Here is a 25,986-nt window from a genome sequence, read left to right as displayed (position 1 = left end):
CCAAATACTTAGAAAACCAGAAGATTTTCCAATTATATAGCCACCTGATGGTTGGGCTAAAGCTTGTGGGATGATGCAGGCACCTCTCCATTTTATATTAATGTTACCTTTACCTCATTTGATGGTCAACAGGGGGTTAACTGACCTAAGACCCTTTTGTTTCACCTGCAAACATACAGAGGTTTCAAAAACTGCGTTGGAGGAAATACAGCCTGATTTCAAGAAGGTTGTAAAGAAAAAAATCTATGAAAAAGCAGAACCCGGCCATGAGCTAGGATTATACGTCACATGGTGGGCACCAGCTGTTGTCACTGATGTTAGCGTGCACGGCAAGGGTAATACTTGGAGGCTTTGGTGACGAACGTGCTGGTTGTGTAGGTTTCTAAGAACACAACTGCAGAAGTTGCAGTGCCCTGTAAATGGCCTCCCTCTACTAGTCATAGCTCTACCTGTGTTCCATAATATCATTTTCTATTCTATAGTTTCGATCTTTTTACTTGTGAAAAATGGCAATAATTTCATCCGTTCAAAATTCTTGGGATATCATGAGAACGAACAGGAATATTCGCAACTGCACTTAAAGCTATTTGATAAAACAAAAGGAGCCAAGAAACCTAAGACATGTTGATTTTGGGGACAACAACCAAGGAGCATGTGTCTACAATGGTAATAGTTGGTTTTGAAATACCTTTTCTTGGGCGCCTGGGTGCCTCAGTCAGTTAAGCATCTGACTCTTGATTCCGGCTCAGGTCATGATCTCACGGTTCATGAGATGGAGCCTCGTGCCAGACTCTGGACTGACAGTACAGAGCCTGCTTGGGATTCCCTCTTTCTCTCTCTCTCTGCCCCTCCCCTGCTAGTTCTCTCTTTCTCACTCTCTCAATATAAATAAACCTATAAAAATAATAAAATAACTTTTCTGTTTAATTTTGAAGTATTTTTTAAATGTTTACTTAGGAGAGAGAGCGTGAGACTCTCTATAAGTGGGGGAGGGGCAGAGAGCTAGGGGTACAGAGGATCTGAAGCAGGCTCTGAGCTGACCGACAGCAGAGAGCCCGACGCGGGGCTTGAACTCATGAACCCTGAGATCATGACCTGAGCTGAAGTCAGATGCTTAAACGACTGGGCCACCCAGGCGCCCCAAAATACCTTTTCTAATTTTTTTTTAATGTTTATTTATTTTTCACACAGAGAGAGACAGAGCGTGAGTGGGGAAAAGGAAGAGAGGGAGGGAGACACAGAATCTGAAACAGGCTCCAGGCTCTGAGCTGTCAGCACAGAGCCCGATGTGGGGCTTGAACCCACAAGCTGTGAGATCATGACCTGAGCCAAAGTCGGACGCCCAACCGACTGAGCCACCCAGGCGCCCCCCAAAATACCTTTTCTAATACAACCAAACAGTCCCTCACTTATCTCATCCAGGCACTTCCTGAGTTCAAAGCGGACACTGATGTAACAAACACACATATATATTGTATGATACCCCTTTGGGGACATATAATCAGTTCATGCTCTTTTTTACCAAAGTCTGATTTGCTGCTGGTTGTTCTCAATTTGTTTTTAAAATAGTAAATAAGACAGCATGGGGAAAAAAAGACACTCTATAAATAAAAGTACATTTCTAAAATTAACCAAATGCTCTTCAGTGTACCTAAGATGTTTTGAACCGATAGGGCCTAGATTCTAAACTTCTACTTAAATTGCTGGGTTGCTTGGCTGGCTCAGTAGGTTGAGCATCCGACTCTTGATTTCAGCTCAGTTCACAATCTCGCAGTTCATGAGTTCAAGCCCTGTCAGGCTCCAGGCTGCTAGTGCACAGCCTGTGTGGGATTCTCTTCCTCTCCCTCTCTTTCTGCTCCTCCCCCACTTTCTCTCTCTTTCTCAAAGTAAATAAACTTTAAAAAACTTTAAAAAATAAACTTCTACTTAATTTTGTTTCTAATGTTTATTTTTGAGAGAGAGACAGAGTGAGAACCGGGCAGGGGCAGAGAGAGAGGGAGACACAGAATCCGAAGCAGGCTCCAGGCTCTGAGCTGTCAGCACAGAGCCCCACGCAGGGCTCGGACTCACAAACTGTGAGGTCATGATGAGCCGAAGTTGGACACTTAGCTGACTGAACCACCCAGGCGCCCTGATAAACATCTACTTAAATTCGCTTCAAAAGAAGCAAAAGGCTATTGATTCTCAGAAAGCAACGTACATACAATTTCCTCTAAATATTACTATCTTTTGCGGGGCTTGAGATTTATTGAAGCTTTCTCCTACTCTCAGTAATTTCACGACTGATGTATTTACCAAGTGAAAGAGCAAGAGGAATGTGCGTCTTTCCTCCTAGGTTTCTTACACAACAAGCAGGGCAAGACAATGGTGTATCAGGTGAAGCTGTCTGTTGCCTCCTGGTGACGTTCCTTCTCCCCTCTCATCTGAATTATGTTCTTCCCTTGATCATTGCAACTATCATTCTCTATGCACTTTCTCATGTGTCAGTTTCCCCACTTTCTAAGGAGTCCAAGAGAGCAGGGATTTTGTTTCTTCTCCCTGTATCCAGTCCCCTTCTGCTTCCAGGTACCTTATTCAGTCAATGAGGGCTCTCCCCACATGGCAGTCTTGATTGGCCAGTGTGTGTTCTGCATAGTGTTTGGGGAGCTGAGATGGACGATGATAAGAGAGAAGGAGTGAACACAGAAGGAGGTGGGTTGTAGGGAGATCGTGGGAAGGGAAGAAAGGAGACGGATTTGTAGAGTAGGAAGCAAAATTGGGAGTTAAAAATTCCAGTTGGCAGTGATGAAGAGTGTTGAAGAGCTGAAAGGCTAAACGTCAACCAACTTCAACTTGGCAGAGTTGGCTTCAGAGTAAATGTAAACTTTTTACTGGGGAGACGGATATATCTGTGTCTAATGCTCCTGGTGAACTGGCCTCCGCATTTCCCTCTAAACTTTTCCTGAGTACCTATTCTGGCCTCCAGTGGTCGGATAATATGAAAAGTATTCATTTTGTTTAGGAAACAGTGTAACCCTGCTCTGGTTTGTATTTAAAGCCTGGTAACATTAAAACTACACAGAATTTGCAGGGATTTTTTTTTTTTTTTTTTTTTTTTTTTGGTCAGCTGCTTAGATGCCATCATAAGGCCATGCAATCCTGACAATAAACCCACAAATATTAAAATTAGTGTTTTCCTTTTCCTTGGAATAAACTTTCTTAGTGTTAACAATGTGTTCTTGGCACCAAGGCAAAACTACTTTCCGACCTCTGACTCCCCTTCATTTGTCACAGCTGATTGCTGTCAGTGTCTGATCAAAAAGCACATGGCAGATTAGCTGTGCTTCTAGAGGCCAGGTGACTTCAAGAGTGTGATGTTTAGTAGGTACAAATCTATCTGGAACCTGTCATCAAGGAAAGCATCTAGGAATTGAAAGACAAAGTGAGGAGAGTAGGGGAGCAGAGGTGATTTGATGGCTGGAACATGACTGACCCCATGTCCAATGGAGCTGTTGAATGAAAACGCACTCCGAGGCATGATTTCCCAAACTTGCCTGCTCACCGGTAAGACTTATGTGGGGCCTCTGACAGAAGTTCAGATCCCTGGGTACCGTCTTACAACCACTAAATCAGTCTTTAGGGGTGACAGTTTGATAATCTTTGTTTTTAACAAGTGGAGTGGTGAGTCTTAGGGTCAGGCAAAGTGGGAAATCGCCAATTTAAAAGAGCACCGCTCCACAAGTTTAAGACTTGAATGATTTGGTATTAGGTTTCGAAAAGGCATTGCTTCTTGGAGTAAAAATTTCAGTAGAATTGAACTTTAAGAGAATTAAATCCCTGGCACCGGAGACGGAAGCCGTGACAGTTGTGGGTGTCCAGATCTGATGGTTGACCCGACAGGCATGTGCAAGCACATGTGTGAAGCAGTTGCCATGTCCTATTGGTTTTTCTCTCCCCAGATACAGGGGTGTTTTTTTCATATCTGTTGCCCCTCTCCAGTCCTAGGACCCCTCTCCTTCCCTCTCCATGGCCAGTGATGGCTCTCCCTGCCTCTGGTGACTGCCCATGTGGACCTATCCCCCTGCCCCCACGACCATATTAATGTGCCTAAAGCCCACTTTCATCAAAGTCTTTTTTTGATTAAAACAAAATGGAACAAATAATCAAAGCCACCCCAGTCCCCCCCCCACACACACACACACGACCCTCCTTCGGTGTATCCCCAGTGCCTACAGAATTAAGTACAATCCTCTACATGGTACTCAAAATCTCAGTATGGCCCCAGACATCTTCCCAGCTTGACCTCTAGCAGCTTCCCTACATGTAACACATGTGCGGCCGAAGTGGACTGACAGCCATATCCCAAACATGCGCCCGGTTTTCCTGCTCCAGTGGCCGTGCCTGGTATGTGCCCTCCTCTTCCAAGTCTGTGTCCTATGTCTGCCTGTGTTTACAGAGCCTTTCTACCTCCGCCAACTCCATCAAACTTAATATGTCCCACTTCCTCTACCACACTCCATATATAATTCTACCCTGTTTTGTCTTGTGTTTTATTACGAGCTCCATGAGAACACGGTCTATATTTTAAGAAAGCACCTTTTAATCTCTTACACTGCCAAATGTGTGGGTGTACCGAAAAGACTGCAGCCATGTGACCAGAATCATGTGGCCATGGAGAAAAATGGTGTCTCTGTGACTTATTAGCTGAGAGACTTCTGAAGAGTTACTTAGCCTTTCTGAGCTTTTGTTCCTTTATTAGTACAGCAGTAATGATAATATCAACCCTAGAATATTGTGGTCAGGAACTGAATGTCTGTTAAAGTGTCTTTACTCAAAATAATTGCTCAGTGATGATTCATAGCTGCCCTTCCCTTCTTAATGCATATTTACTAGACTGTTTTAAGTATGCTATATAAAGCAGTAAATATTTATGGATCCACTTTTCTAGTTCCCGACTCTAGTTATTTCAAGTTGTTATACAGGTGCAAAAATCCTTTTCTTCTGTCTCCCCTACGAGGTGGTAACTTGGCCTGAAAAATATGGAAAGCACCAATCCCAAAGCCCTATCTTTTCTGGTCAGTCATGTGCATTTTTACAATAAACATTCTAAGGGCATCTGGGTGGCTCGGTTGGTTAAGCATCCGACTCTTGATTTCTGCTCAGGTCATGATCTCGTAGTTGGTGAGATCGAGCCCCGCATCAGTGCAGAGCCTGCTTGGGATCTTCTCTCCCCCATTCTCTCTACCTCTCTCTCTGCCCCTTCCTGGGGCTAGCACTCCCTCATGTATACTCTCCCTCTCAAAATAAATAAACTTAAAAAAAATTCTGCTTAAGCTGTTATTCTGGAAAACTGGAATTTCATTGGCAATCCCTGATCTAGTCGTGCACATGAGTTTCTAAAGGTAAATACCACCAACTTTAGAAGCTAGAAATATAAAGGCAGGGACATGAGTAAGAATGGTGGCACAATCCCATGACCAAGTGCCTGTGGTAGTTGGGACAAGGGCAGAGGACACCGGCAGGTAGGAGAGAGAGAACAGCCCATTGTTTAATGCTGATTAGTGGCCATGTTTGTCATACTAATAAGAAGCATTAACTCCTAATTTCAGTTATTATTCAAATGTGGCTGGGGCGCCTGTGTAGCTCAGTCGGTTAAGCATCCACCTCTTGGTTTCAGCTCAGATCATGATCTCAAGGTCACGAGATACAGCCCCACATTGTCCTCTGTGCTGAGCGTGGAGCCTGCTTAAGATTCTCCCCATCTCCCTCTGCCCCTCCCCTGCTTGCACACACTTGCACCATCTCTCTCTCAAAATAAAGAAACATTTTTTAAAAAGAAGAAAAAGTGGGCTGTCAGAAATAGGGATAAGATATGGGCATACAGGTGTTTTACACATAGGACTTCACACCCCAAATATGAGCTTGCTATGGAATTCTGCCATCTATTCTCACGTTTGTCTAAACGAGCAAACAAGCAAACAAACGTCAGCCAGAACAGTGTGAAAATGGTCATCTCATTCCATCAACAAAATTTCATTTCATTCAGCAAATATTTGAGTCCCTACCAAGAGCTGGCAATGAAAGCAAGAAGAAACAAGAGACATTCTCTTCCTTTGCGAAACTCACTGCACAAGAGAGAACACAGATAAATAACCAGCTATTTAGAATAACCCTTGTAAGAGCAATGAAAAAGATGGACACGGGGGACGACGGCAACTCCAGAGGAGGCCGCCTCAGTGCAATGGCTTCCAGGGGAGAGCTCTGATGTCTGAGTAGGAACTAACCAGGGAAGCAGAGGTGCAAGTAGTTTCCAGAAACAGAACCGTCACGAGCCAAGGCAGAGAGGTATGAGGGAGAGGACAGACTACTTCAATGTGGCAAGGGAGGGCTGCCGGAGATGACGCTGGAATGTGGTCCTGAATGTAACACTGTGAGTGAATCATGTGCGCTTATGACTTTTCCCTGTTTAAAAAACAAACAAACACACAAACAAAAAAACAAACCTTGGTTCCTTAAGTGCATGCAAAATATACTCTGTGGAGACAAAAGTTATTTCATTTTTAGTTCTGTTTGGCTGCCTAGTTTTAAAAATAATTATACACCTTGGAGAGCATTACATGACAGAGAGACATAAATTTTGTACAAATGTCAATTACAGTTTGATCATAAATCAGGTAGCAATTACCTGCCTTTACCAGGGGATGGATAGTGGGGAAGGATGGAAAGTGCTGAACACCTGAAGTAAATCAACTCCTCTTCTGGGAGATGGATGAGTTTATTCTTGTTTAAAATCTAGGGTTATAGGGGCGCCTGGGTGGCTCAGTCAGTTAAGCGTCCGACTTCGGCTCAGGTCACGATCTCGCGGTCTGTGAGTTCGAGCCCCGCGTTGGGCTCTGTGCTGACTGCTCAGAGCCTGGAGCCTGTTTCAGATCCTGTGTCTCCCTCTCTCTCTGCCCCTCCCCCGTTCATGCTCTGTCTCTCTCTGTCTCAAAAATAAATAAACGTTAAAAAAAATTAAAAAAAAATAAAACCTAGGGGTATAAAGTGTCTGGACACAGCTTGGGAGGGAGGAAGTGCTATGGAGCACCTGGAGGAGCCCCTTTCTGGGGAGGAACTGAATCTCATTCCCTATCTCTTTTCTCTGGCAAACTCTCCGAGACTTTCAGTGCTGCCTCACATCGTGCTGTGATCTGTCAGGGGCCTGGACAGGTCAACAGTGGAGTGGGCCTCTGGAGCCTCAGCAGTCGAGTCTGGAATCAAAGCAGGTCTGCCCCTTTCCTGGGTGCAGCAAATACGTAAGCACCACGTTTAACAAGAGACAGCACTGTAGAGGGCAGCTGACTGACAGACAATTCGATTCTGTCCAAAAACACTGGGGGTTTCCACATCTGCTCTCATATACCGACTCTGGGTGTCGGAGCATCTTTTCTCCAGCCATCCCGACAAGCTCTGGACTCAGAAGGTTCCTTTGCACCAGTTAAGCAAATCATCGCTTATTAGTGACTTTAGGTAACCTCCGGGTCCTTTAGATGACTTTCATTCTTCTTTGTCCTGGATATTTTAAAATGACAGGTAAAAATATCTATTCTCAGAGCTGTAAGAGATAAAAATGTTTGCCCTGAAGGGAATGAACTCTTGATTTAGCTAAGCTTCATTTTAAAAAGTATATCTTAAATAGAAATACCAGTATTATATGAAAGTAAAATCTGACAAACTTCACTGTGAAATAGTCTATTTTCTCTGATGTATTACTTTTTTTTGCAGAGTTTGTTTGTTTTGCTTTTTAAACAAGGTAAACTTGGTAAACTGGACAGAATAATGGAGAATGTAATGAAGAATATAAATATATATTCTTTTTTTAATGAAGAATATGAAGAATATAAATAATGAAGAATATAAACAGAAAACAAAAATGTACTTATTCTGAGACCATGGTCATGTCCTAAGAAGAAAGTGGTTCCTATTAGCAGGCAAGAAGAGACAAATGCTATTTTTCCTTCTCAATAGGACAATAAGGAAAGTGTATCTGGGCCTAATCGACCAAAAGACGGGCAATTTCTGCCAGATCCGGGAGGATTTCTGCTTACCTATTAGTTCTTTATTAACCGATTAACTGCTATTCAACACTCTAGTGCAACTGCTTCATAGAACTCAATTCATCATCGCTACAAGATGGGCATTGTTGTTAGCCCCACCTCGCAAATGAAGGAACTAAGGCTCAGAGAGGCCAAGGAACCTACCTAAGGTCACACAGATATAAAGCTGCAGAACCCCTGTAGGTCTGACTTTCTTCTGCACTTTCATACTATCTGCTCTACTTATTTTCTCTGGTGACCACGCAAGCTCATTAAGAAGTGAGAAACCACCTCTACGGAAAGCATTCCCAAGTGCCTCTTGCAATCCTAAACCACTTAACAAAACTTTTCTGTGGGATTTATCTATGCCTGGCCTTCCTCCCCCCCCCCCCCCCCCACCAACGTCTATACTTCCCCACCCTGGAAATGACAGGAATAGCAGGGACAGGGGAGAGAAAACAAGCACCTTTTCAAAGCATGCAGTTTCAAGGATGACTCACTTCGTTACCTCATTAATGAATGACTACAAAGAAGCAGAGAGAACAGCTATCTGCCCACCTCTTGACCCCCCTCATCTGACCCAACTTACTCCATGGAGTCGATGATTTTTTTTGGCTCCACAGGGCATGGATAGATGACTTCATCGATGTGCTTCAGGTTACAATTTGAAAAGGCCGTAGAGATATGTATGAAGGCTTCAAGCTTTGGCATCTGACTGGCCATAAGCAAGAGCTGCTGGGTGGCAGTGACATTAAGTTGCACGGCATGCCTGCAGAAGGTTAAGCAGAGGGAAGAACAATGAGGCAACCCAGCACCCTGCCTTGCTGGAACTGTATCTACTCCAATAACTTGCATGTCCATCTGAATTTTGTGGCTGCACCAAAGGACCGGGAAGATTGGGCGCCTGGGTGGCTCAGTGAGTTAAGCGTCTGACTTTGGCTCAAATCCTGATCTCACGGTTCGTGGGTTTGAGCCCAATGTCAGGCTCTGTGCTAACAGCTCAGAGCCTGGAGCCTGCTTCAGATTCTGAGTCTCCCTCGCTCTCTTCCCCTCCTCCACTCACGCTTTCTCTCGCTCAAAAATAAATAAAACATAAAACAAAAACAAAAACAAAAACAAAAAAGGACCATGAAGAAAAGTATGGGTCATGGCTACAGTTATGTGATGCCTGGAATGTGTTATATGTTGATTATGCATTCTGTGCACATAAATCCTATTCATGGAAGCATTGTGCATAGTGCATGTAGAGATCACTTGGTTCTAAATCAGCCGGAAGGGGGGAAAATCATAGTCCTATGAATTTGTAAAGGGGCTTCTCAAGCAGCCATTAAAAATATAAAAATACATAAACTGAGCCTTTGACTCAAGAAGCTGGAAAATTCAAATAAATTGTAGGGGAGCAACAGTGAATACAGAATGAGAAAGATACATATCTCTTGCAAAGGTCTGGGTCAGACATAAAAACTGATGTCAAAATCCTGAATTTTAGCTAACAGAACACAAAGTTCTATACACACAATATGTGGTGACAATGAAATAGTTGATTCTAGAAGTAATATGGCTTATATAATATTAAGAACCCTATTAATCTAACTAAAAAAGAAAAACTAAATGATCCTCTATATGATTTTGAAAAGTTTAAAAAGGACATTCAATATCCATTGCCAATTTATTTTTTAAAAATTCACTAAAAGAAGAATAAAATGATTAAAGTATGTCTATTTCACTTTGCTGGCTTGTATCTTGCTTCATGGTGAAAAGTTAGGAACACCCCTTTTAAAGTCAGGGCCAAGAAGGATGCTTACAGTCACTACTACTAACTATTGTTCTGAACTTCCACCTTGTAATAAGAGAGGAAAATAAAATTAACTAACAGATACAAAAATTATAAAGACAGTCACAAAAATTGTGATCAGATTACATAATTGTGTTTCTGGAAAACAAACAAAAAAGCTAAAACAACTATCCTGGGATATGCAATAATTCATTCAGTAAGGTATCTATTTATAAAGTTATGTAAAAGGAAAAAAAAACTGGAGAATATAATGGAAGAAAGGCACACATTCAAAGCTGAACATTTGAAAAATATGTCAGGTGAATAATAAATAAATGGGATATATAAAGAAAATTATAAAACTTCATGGAGGGTCACAAAAATTGAATAAACAATACATTGTTCTTGATAGGAAGAGAAAATGGTTTAAGGATGTTAAGTTTTTCTAAATCAGTTGACATATTCAAGGTAATCCTAATCAAAATCCCAACTTTTTAAGAACTTGGGAAAATTATTCTAAGTTTAATCAAGAAGTATAAGCAGATGAGAATAGCAAGGAAAATTCTATAAAAGGTGAATGATGTGTGTATGCTTGTCTAATAACATAAAAATTACAGTAATAAAATACTGTGGTATTGGAAGAGAAAGCCTAATTAATGGAACAAAATAAAGAGCTCAACAATGGAAATTTAGTATATGAGTTCATTTTAAATAAAGAGTAAAAGCAAATCATTTAATAAATGTTGCTTAAGAAGTAGCCATCTGTTAGAATTTTTCTCAAAAGCTACTCTACATTCACACCCACACCACTTTTCTTTTTATAGAATTTTCTTATTTCTCTTTACAGGCAAATAAACTTTAAATGGGTCAAAGACTTAAACATGAATATGAAGCAATAAAAATTCTAGAAGAAATTATGAATAACTGCATAAATAATAAAAATAGTTGAGGGCAAATGATAAACTGTTAAAATATTTTGGGCCTTATAAAAGACAAAAAATTAGTATGCTAAGACTTCCAAGAAGTCGTAAAATTGACAAGAGAAAAGTGTTTCAATAGAAAAACAGTCAAAGAACATGAATCGGCATTTCACGAAAGAATAAAATGCCAATCAGCATTTCAACATCTTCAACTTTTCTAATCAAAATATGCAATGGCATTTTCATTGCATTGGCAACATTAAAAATAATTAAAGGATTCTAACACAGTGCTATTCGGGTGTCAGAAATCAGCATTCACGCACACAGGGACAATTACTTCAATCATGCCTTTTTGGAAAACAATTTATCATTAACTGTTCAACGTTAAACATAAACTGTTTATAACCTGGGCATTATTTGGTACATCTCTAACAATTTTACTTCTGGACATTTACCCAAAGTAAAGCACACAAGGATTTACAAAATGCGAGCACAGAGATGTTCATTGAAGAGTTTTCTATAATAGTGAAAAATTAGAATAATCCAAAAATATCCACTAAAACAGAACTGGTTAAGTATATTATATACACATACAATGGAATGTCATGTAGTCGTTTGAAATTACAAAAGAATATTTATTGACAATGAAAGACATCCAAAAGTAGAATTGAGCACATTGCTAAAACATTATCAGTATGATGCCATTATTTTTTGGCAAAGTTGGACATAAATCTATTTTATTATGGATGTGTAAAGTAAAGTTGGAATGGTTATCTCTGGATGGTGAAATTTTTGGAGAAGTTTTACTCCTTTATATTTTTACTTATTAAGAATATATATATGTATATATATATATATATATATATATACATATATATATTTACTTATTTATTTATTTATTTATTTATTTATTTATTTATTTATATTTTAACAGAGACCATGAAGGAACTCACACGCACGTGCATGCGCACACATACGTACACATACAAGCTGTGAGAGGAAGAATGTACCTCAGAGGATCATCAAAGCGCACAGTGGCCGCACAGTGGAAGATAATGTTCGTGCAGGAGAGAAGCTCCTGCATGTCCTCCTTGCTGATGGCGAAGTCATTCTGATTGAGATCTGCGTAGATCGCTCTGATCTTCTCATGCACATTTGGACAGACTTCTTTGACCTTTTCAAACAGCTAAAACATAAATATAAATCAAAATGCAGAGAGCGGCATCACCGCATTTCCCTGACTTGTTTCAGGGTCATTTCCCAAACCTGGTTTTGTTTGTAATATCACTCAAAGAAGGCATTTACTCAAGAGCCATTTGTTTTACTTCATGCAATTCGGTCAGTATAGTACAATTTCCGCTCCTCTTAATTTGATAAACATAAAAAAAAATCAGTTTTAATTACCAGTAAGGAGTATCTTTTGAACTTTTCCTGCAGGGTGAAGGAAAGGTGAAGTCATCTGTATCCCGCCCCATCCTCTTTTCCCCTACAAGGCAGCTTTGTGTTCATACCTTGGTGATTGTTTCCATTTTGGGCTGGGAAATGTGCTTTTCAGCGCAAAATGACCAGCCTTTACCAAGTACCAGCAAAATCACTGGCCTTTACAAAGGAGGTCTTATGGGCACAAGTTCAAAACAACTTGGTTAACTGGCCCAGATGAACAAGATGTCTCAGCAGCACAAACATAATTAGAAAATAACAAATGAAGCAACTTTGTAATGGGTAAAACAAATGAAACTTTTATATCATCTCATTCTAATATCAATGGCAGTTATTGTCTAGTAAGACAATTACATGAGTCTATGTACTTTTTATGGGATTTTAATTGATTTCTTAATATTCTAATTTATTTATAAAGGGAAAAGGAATGAGCACTGGCAGTTTTAGCTTTTATTACAATTACTCAGATGGAACAGTCTCTCCTTTCCCTTCCACACAGAAGTCCTGAGGTTAAATTGGTCTTTCCCATTTTCTCAGCAAACCAATTTTAATAAAATGGTCTTTGCTTCAACTATTCTGTTAAAATGAAATTTTACTGTAGAATTGGTATGGTATGTGAACAGTGAGGAAAAGTAAGGCTGAATGTTTTAAAAGGTTAGGAGCAGAGAAAATTAGTCTGTGGTTTTAATGATAATACAGTAGCAGAGACTGTCCTCTGTTTTTCTTCAATCCAAAAGAATGTTTTCAGGATCATCTTTGATCCTGAGTAGCAGGTTTCTTCTCTCCATTAGAGATCTACCCTAAGCTTTTTAAATTGAATAGTAAGAAGTTAATCTTAGGCAGTCAGAGGAATCATGTCTCATCTGAATCAGGCAAGACCACGTTCAGTTTTCTAGGTGTGCAAGATGGTTTGGCATTGATCTAGCTGCATTTCAGGGACGAGAGGCAAAAAAACAAAAACAAAAACAAAAACACCAAAAAAAACCCTTCCAGGCTGCTCCGCCATCTTGGTCCCTCCTCAGGCATGACCATGTTCATTTGCCCTTCTGGGAATCCAGTGAAGGTGACCAGGGAAGGAAGTCAAATTCACACACTGGTGTGGCAAGTTAATAAACTCCTGTCTTTGACGTACCGTCTTCCTGCACTGCAGGATCAGCCTTTTCAGTAGGGTGTTAACTACAATTCTGAAAAGAATTTGGAAGTTAAATCACTCCTCAATGCTTTTTCTGACATTGGGATTGATGTGTCTAAGGGACCTTCTCAATAAAAGTCATTCTAGTTCTTCCAGAAAAGTTTTTAACAGCTTTTCTAATCCTGATGAATCATATGCATGTTAAATACTGTTTTTCACAATCAAACGCTTTCCTTCTTATAGTCCATGTTAATCATACAACGAATTGGGTATCTGGGGATAAATTTACCTAAAATTCACACAATCCCCCCCTTTTAAGAAATGGATTTGTAGAAGGCTCTTTTTTGAGTCTACATGACAGATTTCATTCACAAGAAATTTATTCAGGGTTTCTGTGGAGTCTTTGACTTTGGCCTGTGTTGACTTCTGGCTACATAAGAGTATTAGGTGGAAAATGACTTGTGTGTCCATCCTTCCGGCAGTGGGGTTCCTCACACATGATGTAAGCTACCATACATAGATTTTCCTTTGCCTTCACTTTTATGACTTTAAAAGCAGAGAATACTGTTATGCCAATATTGTACTTTCAGACCACCTGTGCAATGTCAAAATACCACATTTACTGCATTATTATTTTAGGAGATAATTACTATTACAGGAGATAGTGTTCCCATCTATATTCTATTTATTAATTTACATTTATGAGAGGGCATATCTGAGTGAACACAGTGTAATTTATTTTAAAACATCTAAGTTTTCTAATCCAGATGGGATTTATTATGGTCAATTGGAATAAATCAGTGAATTGGCTGCATCAGTTCAAACCGCAGTGCTAAGTGAGGGTCACATTTTAGGATATCCAGGCCCAAGAATACGACTGGTCTCATCTGGACTCTCACCGTTTTGCTACAGCCTCTAACAAAACAATACTTAAATAGACTGATGAGATTACAGCCAACTGCCATCCAACAGGTCAGTGCTTTTCATAGTGTTATCCACAAGTGAACTGCATTGAAATCACCAGAATACATGTTAAAAATGCATATCTCCAGAGCCCATCCCACACGCACTAAATACAAAATGACGGGGGCACACCAGGAGTTTGATTTCACGTCAAGTTCCCTGGCTGACTTTAACTGATCCCAAGAAAAGAACTTCTTCGGCTGGGGCGTTAACATGGATAATTGCTGGTGAACAATAGTGTATGACTCATCTTCCTTTATAATTGTCCAGACCAGTTACAGGGCATCAGTGGTTTTCAACCTGTGTAGGCCTAAGAGAAATCTAGGCACCGGTTAAGAATGACTTCCTTACTCTACGCTCAGAGATCCTGACTCAATAGGTTTGGCATGCAACCCAGGAAGCTGTATTTCTTAACCAGCTCCACCGACAGGTCTGATATCTAGGTACCATACTTGGTGAAAATTAGTTTTGAAAGTTTGTGTCCATTTTTAAAGTCGGGGGCTTAAATTACCCCCTCTGGTTGGTAAATTCCTTGATTCTTGTTTATTTCTTTACGCTTGACTGCACCCAGTTCATTGAAAAGACTCAAATGTTGCTTGTTAAATTGAAATGAATTACTGTAAGAACAGTAACAGAACCATGAATGGGAGCTAAATTCCTGAAATCCTTTGGTTACCAGCCCTTTTGTGTTGGTGGGATGAAAGACAGAGGATAACTACTAAAAGTAGAAGGAACAAAGTGTTCCCTTGGGTCCTCTGCATTGACTGCAAACGTGGCTGGAAAGGATCAGCATAGAACCTTCGCTTTCGTAATAATGACAAAACCGGAGGACAGAGGAAATGTTGCAAATGGGTCCTCAGTGGACACCAGCTCTTCTGAAAGTTTCTTTTGCTGATGTGAGACATTCACTAAAGGTAAGAAAAAAAACAGGTGGAACAAAAATGAGCGAAGAAAAGAAATTTTAAAAATTTCACTGAAGATCCACCAATAAGGAACTTCATATAATTATTTTAGGTTCTAAGAGTTTATCATATTCCTTCTCATATATATTTTATTTAATGGCACAGGAGTGAGAAGGTAAAAAGCAAGTAATTACCTGCCATATATGAAAACTCAAGCAGAGGACTGCTGTGTTTCCATTTTCTGAAACCTTTTCTTGACAAAGGCAGGACACTTCTGTGGTCACTGGAAGATCACAGCTGAGAGGAGATCTAACCATTTCAAACTGATAACAAAGCTACACATTTCTCTTGGAAAGTGTAGGAGTGTTCTATTGATTCGATGTTACACAGACAAGTATTTCTCTCTCTTAATTTGTTTTAAACACAAGAGATTATTCCATTTATGGCAATAGTTACTGACAGCCCAGAGGCAAGAGAGAAACTCTGCAAATCCGAAATGAGAAAATCAGCAGAAAGAAGACAAGAGACATTTTCTGGATTCAATAATCTCCTTGGGTAGGACATCTGTAGGCAGACACTACAACTCTGTTTTTATTAGAAGCAGGAATTGAACAAGGGGTGGGTGTGGGGGCATGACATTTATGCTATGCTTTTGAAACAATGTAGATGTCCTGAACTTGGATTTCTATAATCAACTTTGTTACCCACATGACCTGACTTTGGAGATATCCACAGGGGATTCAGTTGCTACTTCCCAGGGGAACGTGGAAAGTCATAATATCTTTAATAGTCATAAGAGTCTTTGATTATTGAAGTTAATAATACTGACTGGAGCACCAGGGGTCCAAAGCAGAAAAGAGCTTACAACATTTTTGGGAGAAATTTTGGAATGCTGTGTAAGAGCAAATCAACAGATTCTGCAAGTTAGCTCTTGAACAAGAAAGACTTATCAAGAAAGGATATAATCTAAGTTGAAAACAGTTAAACACAAATAAGTGCAAGTAAACTAAGGCAGAAGCTATCATGAAAATTTACAAAATGTTAAGATATTGCTAGTTCACGAATAACTCTCATAAGATATAAAGGATTAACATAGAAGTTTTTATTACCTCAGCAAGGACCATTTCTACAGGACCATAAAGCAGTATGGTGTAGCAGTGTGGTTATTGAACTTTGGCATGCAGCTGGGTTAACTAGAAAGTTGTTTAAAAAAACAAAAAACAAAGCCCTAGGTGTCCTGAACCTGGAGATTCTAACTCAGTTCTGAGTTGAAGCTTGTGTGTCTGTACTTTGAAAAAGTTCTCCAGTGAGTCTGATATACACTGTAGGTAAGAGCCCCTGGCATACTAGAAAGATCTCAGGCTCTTTGGAGTCAGGAAGGCCTGGGTTTGAATCCTACTGCTGCCATTTATTAGCTGTGTGACTGAGGCAAGTTACTCACTTCTTGGGGCCTCAGTGTTTTTATTTGCATATTCATCTAAAATGCTATTTGTTAAACTCTCTGTGTTCTCAGAGAACTAATGATTCAGCATATATTCTGCTATTCTTAAAAGCAATTTTGCATTAAAAATTTTTAATTCACTTTGCATAAAAATCTATGATAAACACCAAAGATGACACAGTGGTCAGTCTATCATATTGTTGTTTTATGTCCCCAAGGTAATTTTCACAGAATTCCTTGAGAATAAGTACGCGGACCAAAGAGGAGGTAGGGCGGCTAGGAAGATGGAAACCAATCTTTTTTTATTTTTTTTTTTTTTGCTTTTTTTTTTTTAAAGTTTATTTATTTATTTTGAGAGAGAGACAGAGATAGAGTGAGTGGGGGAAGGGCAGAGAGGGAGGGAGAGAGAGAATCCCAAGTAGGCTCCACACTGACAGTGCAGGGCTCAAACTCATGAACCATGAGATCAAGACATGAGCCAAAACCAAGAGTGGAACGATTAACCGACTGAGCCAGCCAGGCGCTCCGATGGAAACAAATCTTAAAATTACTTCCACTCTCTACAGAATTGGTGGCATCTCTGCATTCTCCAGGCTACCGGATGGGTAAAGTGGTGATACTAATCCAGAGGTGGCCATGGTTTTCCCTTCCTAATGAAGTGGTCATCATTGGGAAGTATAATGCCTGGAGAGCAAGGCTTACTGCCAAGACAACCAGGGCTTGGAGGATGCAGTTTCTTGGGGAGGCAATGCAATGTGGTGGGGAAGGTGTAAGCTTTACAGGTAAGAGAACAGTGTTTAAAATCTTTGTTACTTCCTTGGGATTTCCTTAGATAGGCGACAACCTTTCTTGGATTAGTTTGTCATCTGTGAAGTAGCAAGAAAGCATTCCACAGAGTTGTGTGAGGGTCAGATAGGGTCAGGAAAGTCAGATGCCTAGCATAGTACTTGCTACTTCAGTTCTTGATAATAGGAAAACTCCTTTTCCACATATACAATAATACTCAGTTTTCAAAAGCTGCTAATCAGACGGCTGTGTGTGTGTGTGTGTGTGTGTGTGTGTGTGTGTGTATTTGCTGGGTCATCAAAGGTTTCTGATTATACCATGTGATCCGGATACCTCTGCAAACTGAATGTATTCCAGAGTCAAGTTGAATCTTGTGGCTTGATGACTTTTTGAGTGAAATGAGTATGGGCAATTTGAAGCTTTTAAGAAAGAGACCTGATATCACTGGAAGAAATTGAAAAAGAAGGAAAGAAGTTGGATGTGTGAAATCATGCCAGAGATCGAATTACCTAGTAAATTGTATTGCAAAAGAAAATAAGAGATTGGGAAAATAAATTGCTTCTGCTTCTGGTACTGTTATTATATCCCCAGGACTAAATCAATTTCTTTAATTTTTTTTTTCTTAAGAGAAAGGAAATGACCCACAGGGGTTTGGCTTAACATGCTTCAACTAATCTGAGTTGAGTAACTGTCAGACTGAAGGCCATTTACACTCTTTTAAAACTGTGTATTTGTTAATCATGGGAAATTTAAATTCCTGGCAAGATTATATTCTTTTTTTTTTTTTTTAAATTTTTTTTTCAACGTTTTTTATTTATTTTTGGGACAGAGAGAGACAGAGCATGAACGGGGGAGGGGCAGAGAGAGAGGGAGACACAGAATCGGAAACAGGCTCCAGGCTCCGAGCCAGCAGCCCAGAGCCTGACGCGGGGCTCGAACTCACGGACCGCGAGATCGTGACCTGGCTGAAGTCGGACGCTTAACCGACTGCGCCACCCAGGCGCCCCCAAGATTATATTCTAATTGTCCTAAGTTCATAGAATCCTCTTGCTTTTTGTGGGATGGTTTCTCAGGAAAAATAAAATCTAGTAACGGAACAAAACTGGCTTTGGGAATTTAAAATACAAACTTCTGTTTCCAATTGCCTTTGCCTTATATAGAGATTTAACAGAACCATTAATGCCAATCAGAAATTCATTTTTGAAAGTTGGGAACAAGCAGATCTTACACAGGGTAGCCTTGAACCAAGCATGAAAACGCCTTTTTTCCTCATGAAAAAGTCTTTGAAAATTAATAAGGAACTTCTACGTAAAATGAAATGAACACTTCTGTTGAGTGTTTCTTAATACTTAACAACGTCAGATTGTTGACTTTTCTTTTGCAGGTGTTACTTGATTCAAAGTTAATTTGTTTAAATGCATTATTTTTCCTCTCAAGGATTATTTTGTCTAATGCCTTCTAGAAACTACCAAACAGTGATAGTTTGTGAAAGGAGTCAATAAACTATTTCATAAAATGTTACGCTCTCCCATTGTCTTAAACCTGGTTAGTTCTGTGAACTGAGAGCCCAGTGTGTGACCTTGTGTGATACATTAACCACAGCTCTCCAGGGTATTTCAGAGTTGATTTATCTCATGGGCAAATAAGGGCTTATTGAGTAATTCACATTTTTCCAGAGAAGTTGACTTGAAGTATCCAGTGCAACCTGCCAAGCCCTACCTTTGTTTAAAAATCCACTTCGTAGTGACATTGTACAAGATAGTCCTGCCCTGGAAACCTTGAGTTTTGCCTGGTCTTCTCGGAGGATTAAAAAACCCAGCATCTAAACCCAGCATAATGTTACTGATTATGTTCAGGTGATTCTACACCCAGCATAATCTCATGGCAACCTTTCCCTTTTTTGATTACTATAGTTTAATAGGAGAAGCCCAAACTTTCTACGGATTCTCTCAATAAAACATTTTTTAGATACTAACCTCTCAATCACTTTTAATTAACTACCTCTTAATATAATTCAACTACCTGGGGTTTTATTTTTCAAATACGGACATTGTCTCCTTGATGTTTTCTTAAACAGTTGTTAGGAATAGATTACAACCAATTTAAGACCCTAAATTGGTATAAGTAGGACATGATTGTTGTAAAAAGGAACACATCTTTAAGACACTAAAGACCCTCAAAACACATTTCTTGGAACTTGATAACTGAATGAGTTATTGGCAACCCATTACCTGCTGTAGTGGGGAAAAGCCATGTCTTGTTAAGCAAAGCCATATTCAAGATAGCAAAATAGATAAAATATCAATTTCTCTATCTAAAATTGTTTTTGCTACAGTGAAAAGCTGGTTTGTTGAAAAATGAATACATTTTTCATAAGTAAGAACTAAGCGGCCAGCATGGGAGCCCTGGGGACCCATGATTTGAACAGCACGGGTCTGTGATGAGCATATTCACATTTCAGCACATGGTATCTGGCTTTTTTTCCTTAGATGTTTCTCAGATTTTATGAAATAAACTAGAAGATTAAAAAATAATAATGCTAGAATCATATTTCTAATACAAATCAAATCAAATTATTTAATTTTGATAAACAGTTTCAAAACTCACAATCAACTGAACTTATATCTGATGACCTAGTTTTGGAAATTCATGGTTGCCTTGCTGCCTTGCTTACTGGCTTTTTTAAAAAGTGGGTGTTTCCTCCCCCACTATAAATGTGAAACATGTTCATTGTTACTGTATTTGCAAGACTTTGGGAAAATATTCCTGCTCTCATTTGTTCACTGTGAAAGAGGGTGCTTTCTGCCTTACCATAAAAGTAAACATGCTCATGATGACTGTAATTTGAAAAGTTGGAAGTTCCAAAAAATAGAATTAACTCAAGATCCTACCGGCATTTAAGGACGTTTGTTGAGGTGATCCTGAATATGGTTTTGCATAACTTTTTTTGCACTCAATATATGAGAAGTGTTTTCTCATGTCGTTTAATAGTTTATAAAATATGACCTTTAATGCCTACATACTAGTCTAACAAATGTATGTATTGTTTATATTATCATTCCTCGACTGTGGAACATTCAGATTGATTCTAGTTTTTGCTACTATAAATCATACTACAATAACATATTGGTACAATATTTGTGTGTCTCTGGTTGTTTTCTTAGAGGGCCAGCTTAATTGTCTTTGTGAGAAAGTCTTCAAGAATCTGCCATCAATTCAGATATCTGTCCCTCTATTGATATAGAGCACTTCCCTTAAGTGCTCTGAAAATACTTCAGAAACTAGTTATATATAAGAAAACTGGTCTGTTCTGATTCATGAGCCCCACTTCCATGTGGCCAAAGGATGAAAAACAACCTTTTTTCCAAAGCATTTCCCACTTAATTGTCTCCCTCTGAAAGCACGGAATCAGGAAGCGAGAGGTGGTATCTGTCCATACAATGAAAGGAAAGAAATGAATCAGATGCATGAATTTTGATAGATACAACAGATGTTCTCTCGACTGTATTTCCTGGGGACATAGTGGGAATCAAAGGCAAACTGATAACACTTTAATTTATTATGTCTTAAAGAAAAACTTCCATGGGCACCTGAGTGGCTCAGTCATTTGAATGTCCAACTCTTGATTTTAGCCTGGGTCATTAACCCAAGGTCATGGGATTGAGCCCTGGGTGGGGCTCTGCACTATGCATGGAGCCTACTCAAGATTCATTCTCTCTCTCTCTCTTTCTCTCTCTCCTTCTCCCCAACTCAGGCTCTTTCTCTAAAAAAAAAAAAAAAAAAAAAATTAAGAAAAGACATACTTCCAAGCCTAACTTACCTGATATGACATAACATACCTTTATCTACCTTTTAAGAATACCATTGTACTTTGAGGGGCGCCTGGGTGGCTCAGTCAGTTAGGTCCCTGACTTCGGCTCAGGTCATGTCTCAACAGTTCATGAGTCCGAGCCCCACGTCAGGCTCTGTGCTGACAGCTCAGAGCCTGGAGCCTGCTTCGGATTCTGTGTCTCCCTCTCTCTGCCCACCCCCGTTTGCTCTCTGTCTCTCAAAACTGAATAAACATTAAAAAATTTAAAAAAAAGAATACCGTTGTACTTTGAGATGAATTAGAATTCATACATTGCTATGTATGAATGAAGACAAATATTGCTTAAAAATGATACCAGGCCTCACTTAGGAATAAGGTATGATTGCATTTAAAGCACCCTGTCTATGTCAAAATAAAGTTAAGTGACAGAATAGAAACTGGGTCTTGATTTGTGGATGATATTTAATAAATACTTGCAGAATCAGAGGCCTATCAGAAGAAACACTAACCCAGATAGTAAAGTTCTTCTGAGTAAAAACCAGGAGCAAGAGTGGCCATACAATAGGACTAAAGTTTGGCCTGGACTCAGACAAGACCACTGAGAAACTAGAATGCATTAAACTTGTTCATTCAACAAATTTGGTTGATTACCTACCAAGTGGACAGTGATAACACATGAGAGTAATGACAATGGAAAGGTCTTAGACTTAAAATTTAGAGGGAAAAGTTGGGGTAATAAATGTGTTAAATGTGTAATAAATGTGTTTTGGCTAATCCAATACACTTGAGAAAATGGTGTATTATCTGCCAAACGTAAGACTCTTTTACTCCTACTGGATTTGACATTAGGAGATCATAAAAGCAGACAGAATTATTAGGAAATCAAAGGTTTATGGGCATATTCCCTGAAGTATAACCCTATCTTGGAAAGTTGATTGTGGCAGCCACATATTTGGAATAACCAACTTGCACCTTCCCCCCAAATTCTAACCAAATAGAAGAAAACTAGAATTCATATGGAATATTCTCACTTTTAAAATATGATGCTACAAAAATGTTAAACTACATTATTCCCCTTTTAGGTAGAAGCCCCAGATCTGTCCATTCTGCATGCTTCTATCTGACCACGTACATCAAAAATTTATGAAAGAATAATGAATGCCTTTGCTACAAAACCAGAAATAGCTAGAAACTTAAGAAGACTTTTCCATGTGCCAATCTCTTGAGCATTTTGATGCTACAGTAATTGTTTCCTTTTAAAACACTCATTTATACATATCTTCAGTAGTTTCACATTACAACAGCAAAGGCTTCTTTAGGGAGAGGACAAAACTTTAAGAAAAAAAAAATATTTTTATTCTGAGGGTGAATTTAGGAGACTGTGTGAAGACAGTCTTAGCAAAGGGGTGGGTATGTGAGCCTGACTGTTTACAGAAAGCTAACTTTGTATGCTGGACTTGATACTACTGGGACTATCTTGAAAGATATGGAGAACAGTTTTTAAAAATTTCAACTGGGGGGCGACTGGGTGGCTCAGTCGGTTAAGCGGCCAACTTAGGCTCAGGTCATGATCTCGCGGTCCGTGAGTTCGAGCCCCTCATCAGGCTCTGTGCTGACAGCTCAGAGCCTGGAGCCTGTTTCAGATTCTGTGTCTCCCTCTCTCTGACCCTCCCCCGTTCATGCTCTGTCTCTCTGTCTCAAAAATAAATAAATGTAAAAATTTCAACTGGAAGACATCTATGGATGGAGACTTGGAGAAATGGAGACTTCTAAGCATTCAGGGATTCAGCAAATGGCTGCTGGTTGGTTTTTTCTTGGTTTTAAATGACAACTAACCTCCAGTTTAGTTATCTCTGCATTGGAGATGACCAATTGATGGCTATGTTTTAGATTGGTGAATGTCAAAAGCTGATTATTTTATGCTTTACATTAACAAAACCCATACAGAAATTCTACTTCACCTTTTTAACCCACAAGTCAGCTTTGGTTTCTCTGCACCTTAATTGAATTGTGATTGATTACACTCCCAATTCAAGATCCTCCCCAAGATTATTCAGAATTCTCAGGTGCCTAATTTTTCATTGTTGTTTCTGCTCTTGCTTTTTCTCTAACTCAGTGATGCAGTAAGATTATTTTATAAAAACATATTTTGCCTAACACATTTAGGTATTCTGTATCAGAATGCATTTTGCTGATCCTCTATTCCATGAGTTGGCAGAGTTCTTCCGTAAGGGGAAAATGTAGTATGATTTCTGTTTCAATTACTCAACTAAATTCATTGCAATCACAGATCCCACAATTAATTTCCCATCTTCATCAGTTGAGTGCTGTTTTATTACCATTATTTAAAATAGCGGAATCATCCAGCTTTCAGAAGACAAAAAAAGGCCTTCAACTGGAGTGTCATCCCCTAAAAGATAAAGCTCAAGCTTCCATATTTGAATAGTAATATTAAAAACTAATAATTGCCAAGTTCTTATCCTGGTCCAGGCACTATTCTAAGTGTCTTTCCTGTATTAGCTCACTGACATCTCACAACAGTGTAGAAGACAATAGCCATTAGTATCCTTATTTGGGTTACTCAGGCTCAGTTATGTAAAGGCACACTGCTTGGTGGGGAGAGGACACCAACTCAGGTCTGTGTGACTCCTGAGACCAGGCTCTTCTCAGGATGCTTGCTTCCTAATATCCATTCTTCTGGGTCTTGAGAAGTACCTAAATTATCATTCAGATGTTCTCCATTCTCCATGTAGCCACTGTGCCTCAGGAGAAGATGGTCTCACCCTAGCCCCGGGGAAAGACTTATCTAAGTGAACTCTTACCCTCTGCTCAGTGGTTAGCTTAGATCTGGAGTTTCTGAATAAATCAGTATATGTCATACCACATGTGATAGGGGTTGGTCCAGAAATGGACATATAACCTACCCTAGGCTGGTAAGATATAAGGGGAAATACGAGGTTTTCAAGAAAAGATGTTTCATCAATCTTGAAAGAGAGTTTCAGGAGGAGCCAGCCTCTCTTTATCCAAAGGCTGTCATATATATGTATATGTATATGTATATGTATATGTATATGTATATGTATATGTATACACACACACACACACACACACACACGAATCTTGCAATGATAACAACCATCTTATTCATAACTGGAATAAAACTAGGACAAAATGGCAGAGCTGAGAGATTCACAGACCAAGGTGGCCAGAGCTCCAGCCCACTGCCCATGACTGTGGTCCTGGAGTTTCCCATTGTATAATCAATATATCATCTTTGTTTTCTAAGCCGGTTTCAATAGAGTTTTCTTCCAACTGAAAGTGAGCTAACTAATACAATTGTGTGTAGTCTTTCAGAATCTGGCCTGAACTAGCATGCCTTTCTAGTTCTTAAAAACTCACTTGTTTGGGGCTAAGCAAGTCACCCAGAGGTTCTCAAATATACCATACCAGCCATCCATTTGCAGGTGTGGTTCTTCCTGCTTAGACTGCCCTTTGGTTTCCTCTCTCTGGAGAACTCGTGTTGCATTGTAATCATGTTTTACATGACTATCTCCATCACTTGACTTGGCCGTGTCATTTTTGTCTTCATATCCTTAGTGCCTAGCATACGTGTGACACATAAGCAAGCACTTCAGTAAGTGTAGAGTTAATTAAAATGAGGGGCAGCATGAAAATCTTAATCACAGCATGGTCCTTCCATACAAGACACTCAGTCATCTAAATAAATGCTGTCTAAAACTCTGGGATTATAGAAATGTTCTATACCTGTACAGTAAAGCAGCCAGCAGCACATGTAGCTATTGAGCACTGAAATATGGCTACTATGACTGAAAACTGAATTTTAAAGTTCACTATTGTAATTAATTTGAATTTAAATAGCCACATACTCTAAGTCAAAACAAAAAACAAAACAAAAAAATTAATATAATCTGGAAGGGGTTTTTTTTTGTGCAAAAGGAGTGTATTCACATATTTTAAAAATGTAATCTTAAGGTTTGTCTTTCTTTTGAATTTTTAGTTTCAAAATGAATATGAGCCATAATACCTTATATGTCACAGTCAGTAATAAGGATTGGGCTGTCCCTTCCCTGAACACAGCATTCTTGACAGCCAATCAGCAAGAGCATCCTCATATTCTGAGGCAAGAATTCATGATTTTTGTAGTGGAAACTTTTCAGTTTTTGAATGCCCAGAAATAAAATAAAGCACATCACTTTTCCCCCCATGGAAAATCTTTTTGTAGGTATCAAATTCCACATAGCCAAGAAAATGGGTCTTTGCATAACTAAAGCCTGTTTTCTTTAACATTTATTTAGTTTTGGGAGACAGAGAGAGATAGAGTGTGAGCAAGGGAGGGGCAGAGACAGAGAGAGACACACAGTCTGAAGCAAGCTCCAGGCTCTGAGCTGTTAGCACAGAGCCCGACATGGGGCTTGAACTCACAAACTGCAAGATCATGCCCTGAGCCAGAGTCGGACATTTACCCAACTGAGCCACCCAGGCACCCCTCCAAAGGCTTGTTTTCAATAAGTGATGGAATCTGTTCTTTTTCGCAATTAACGTTTCTGTTATAAATGATAACATAGAAGTAAGATGCCTTAAAAAATAATCATAGTGTATAAGCTTCTCCAGATTCTTTAGATGTCCAAGGAATTCAATAAATAAAAGTACTAAAAAAAGAAAAGAAGCCCCACAAAATGGTCATGCAGACATGGTGTTTTACCACAGATATTAAGTTGATCAGCCATTTAATGCACAACAGA

General features: G+C 39.4%; 1 protein-coding gene across 1 annotated transcript in view; it reads right to left on the bottom strand.

Annotated features, from left to right (window-relative positions):
* FAR2 (fatty acyl-CoA reductase 2) overlaps positions 1 to 25,986 on the bottom strand; it is a 158,082-nt gene that overhangs the window by 19,990 nt on the left and 112,106 nt on the right. Inside the window, exons 3-4 of the mRNA XM_049625219.1 lie at positions 11,759 to 11,934; positions 8,644 to 8,823 (exon numbers count right to left, since the gene is read on the bottom strand). Of these exons, the coding sequence (XP_049481176.1) occupies positions 8,644 to 8,823; positions 11,759 to 11,934 (356 nt within the window). The remainder of the gene's footprint in view (positions 1 to 8,643; positions 8,824 to 11,758; positions 11,935 to 25,986) is intronic.

This window comes from Panthera uncia, chromosome B4 (assembly GCF_023721935.1).
Source record: "Panthera uncia isolate 11264 chromosome B4, Puncia_PCG_1.0, whole genome shotgun sequence".
Lineage (NCBI taxonomy): Eukaryota > Metazoa > Chordata > Mammalia > Carnivora > Felidae > Panthera > Panthera uncia.
This window is presented reverse-complemented; position numbering and strand designations above follow the sequence as displayed.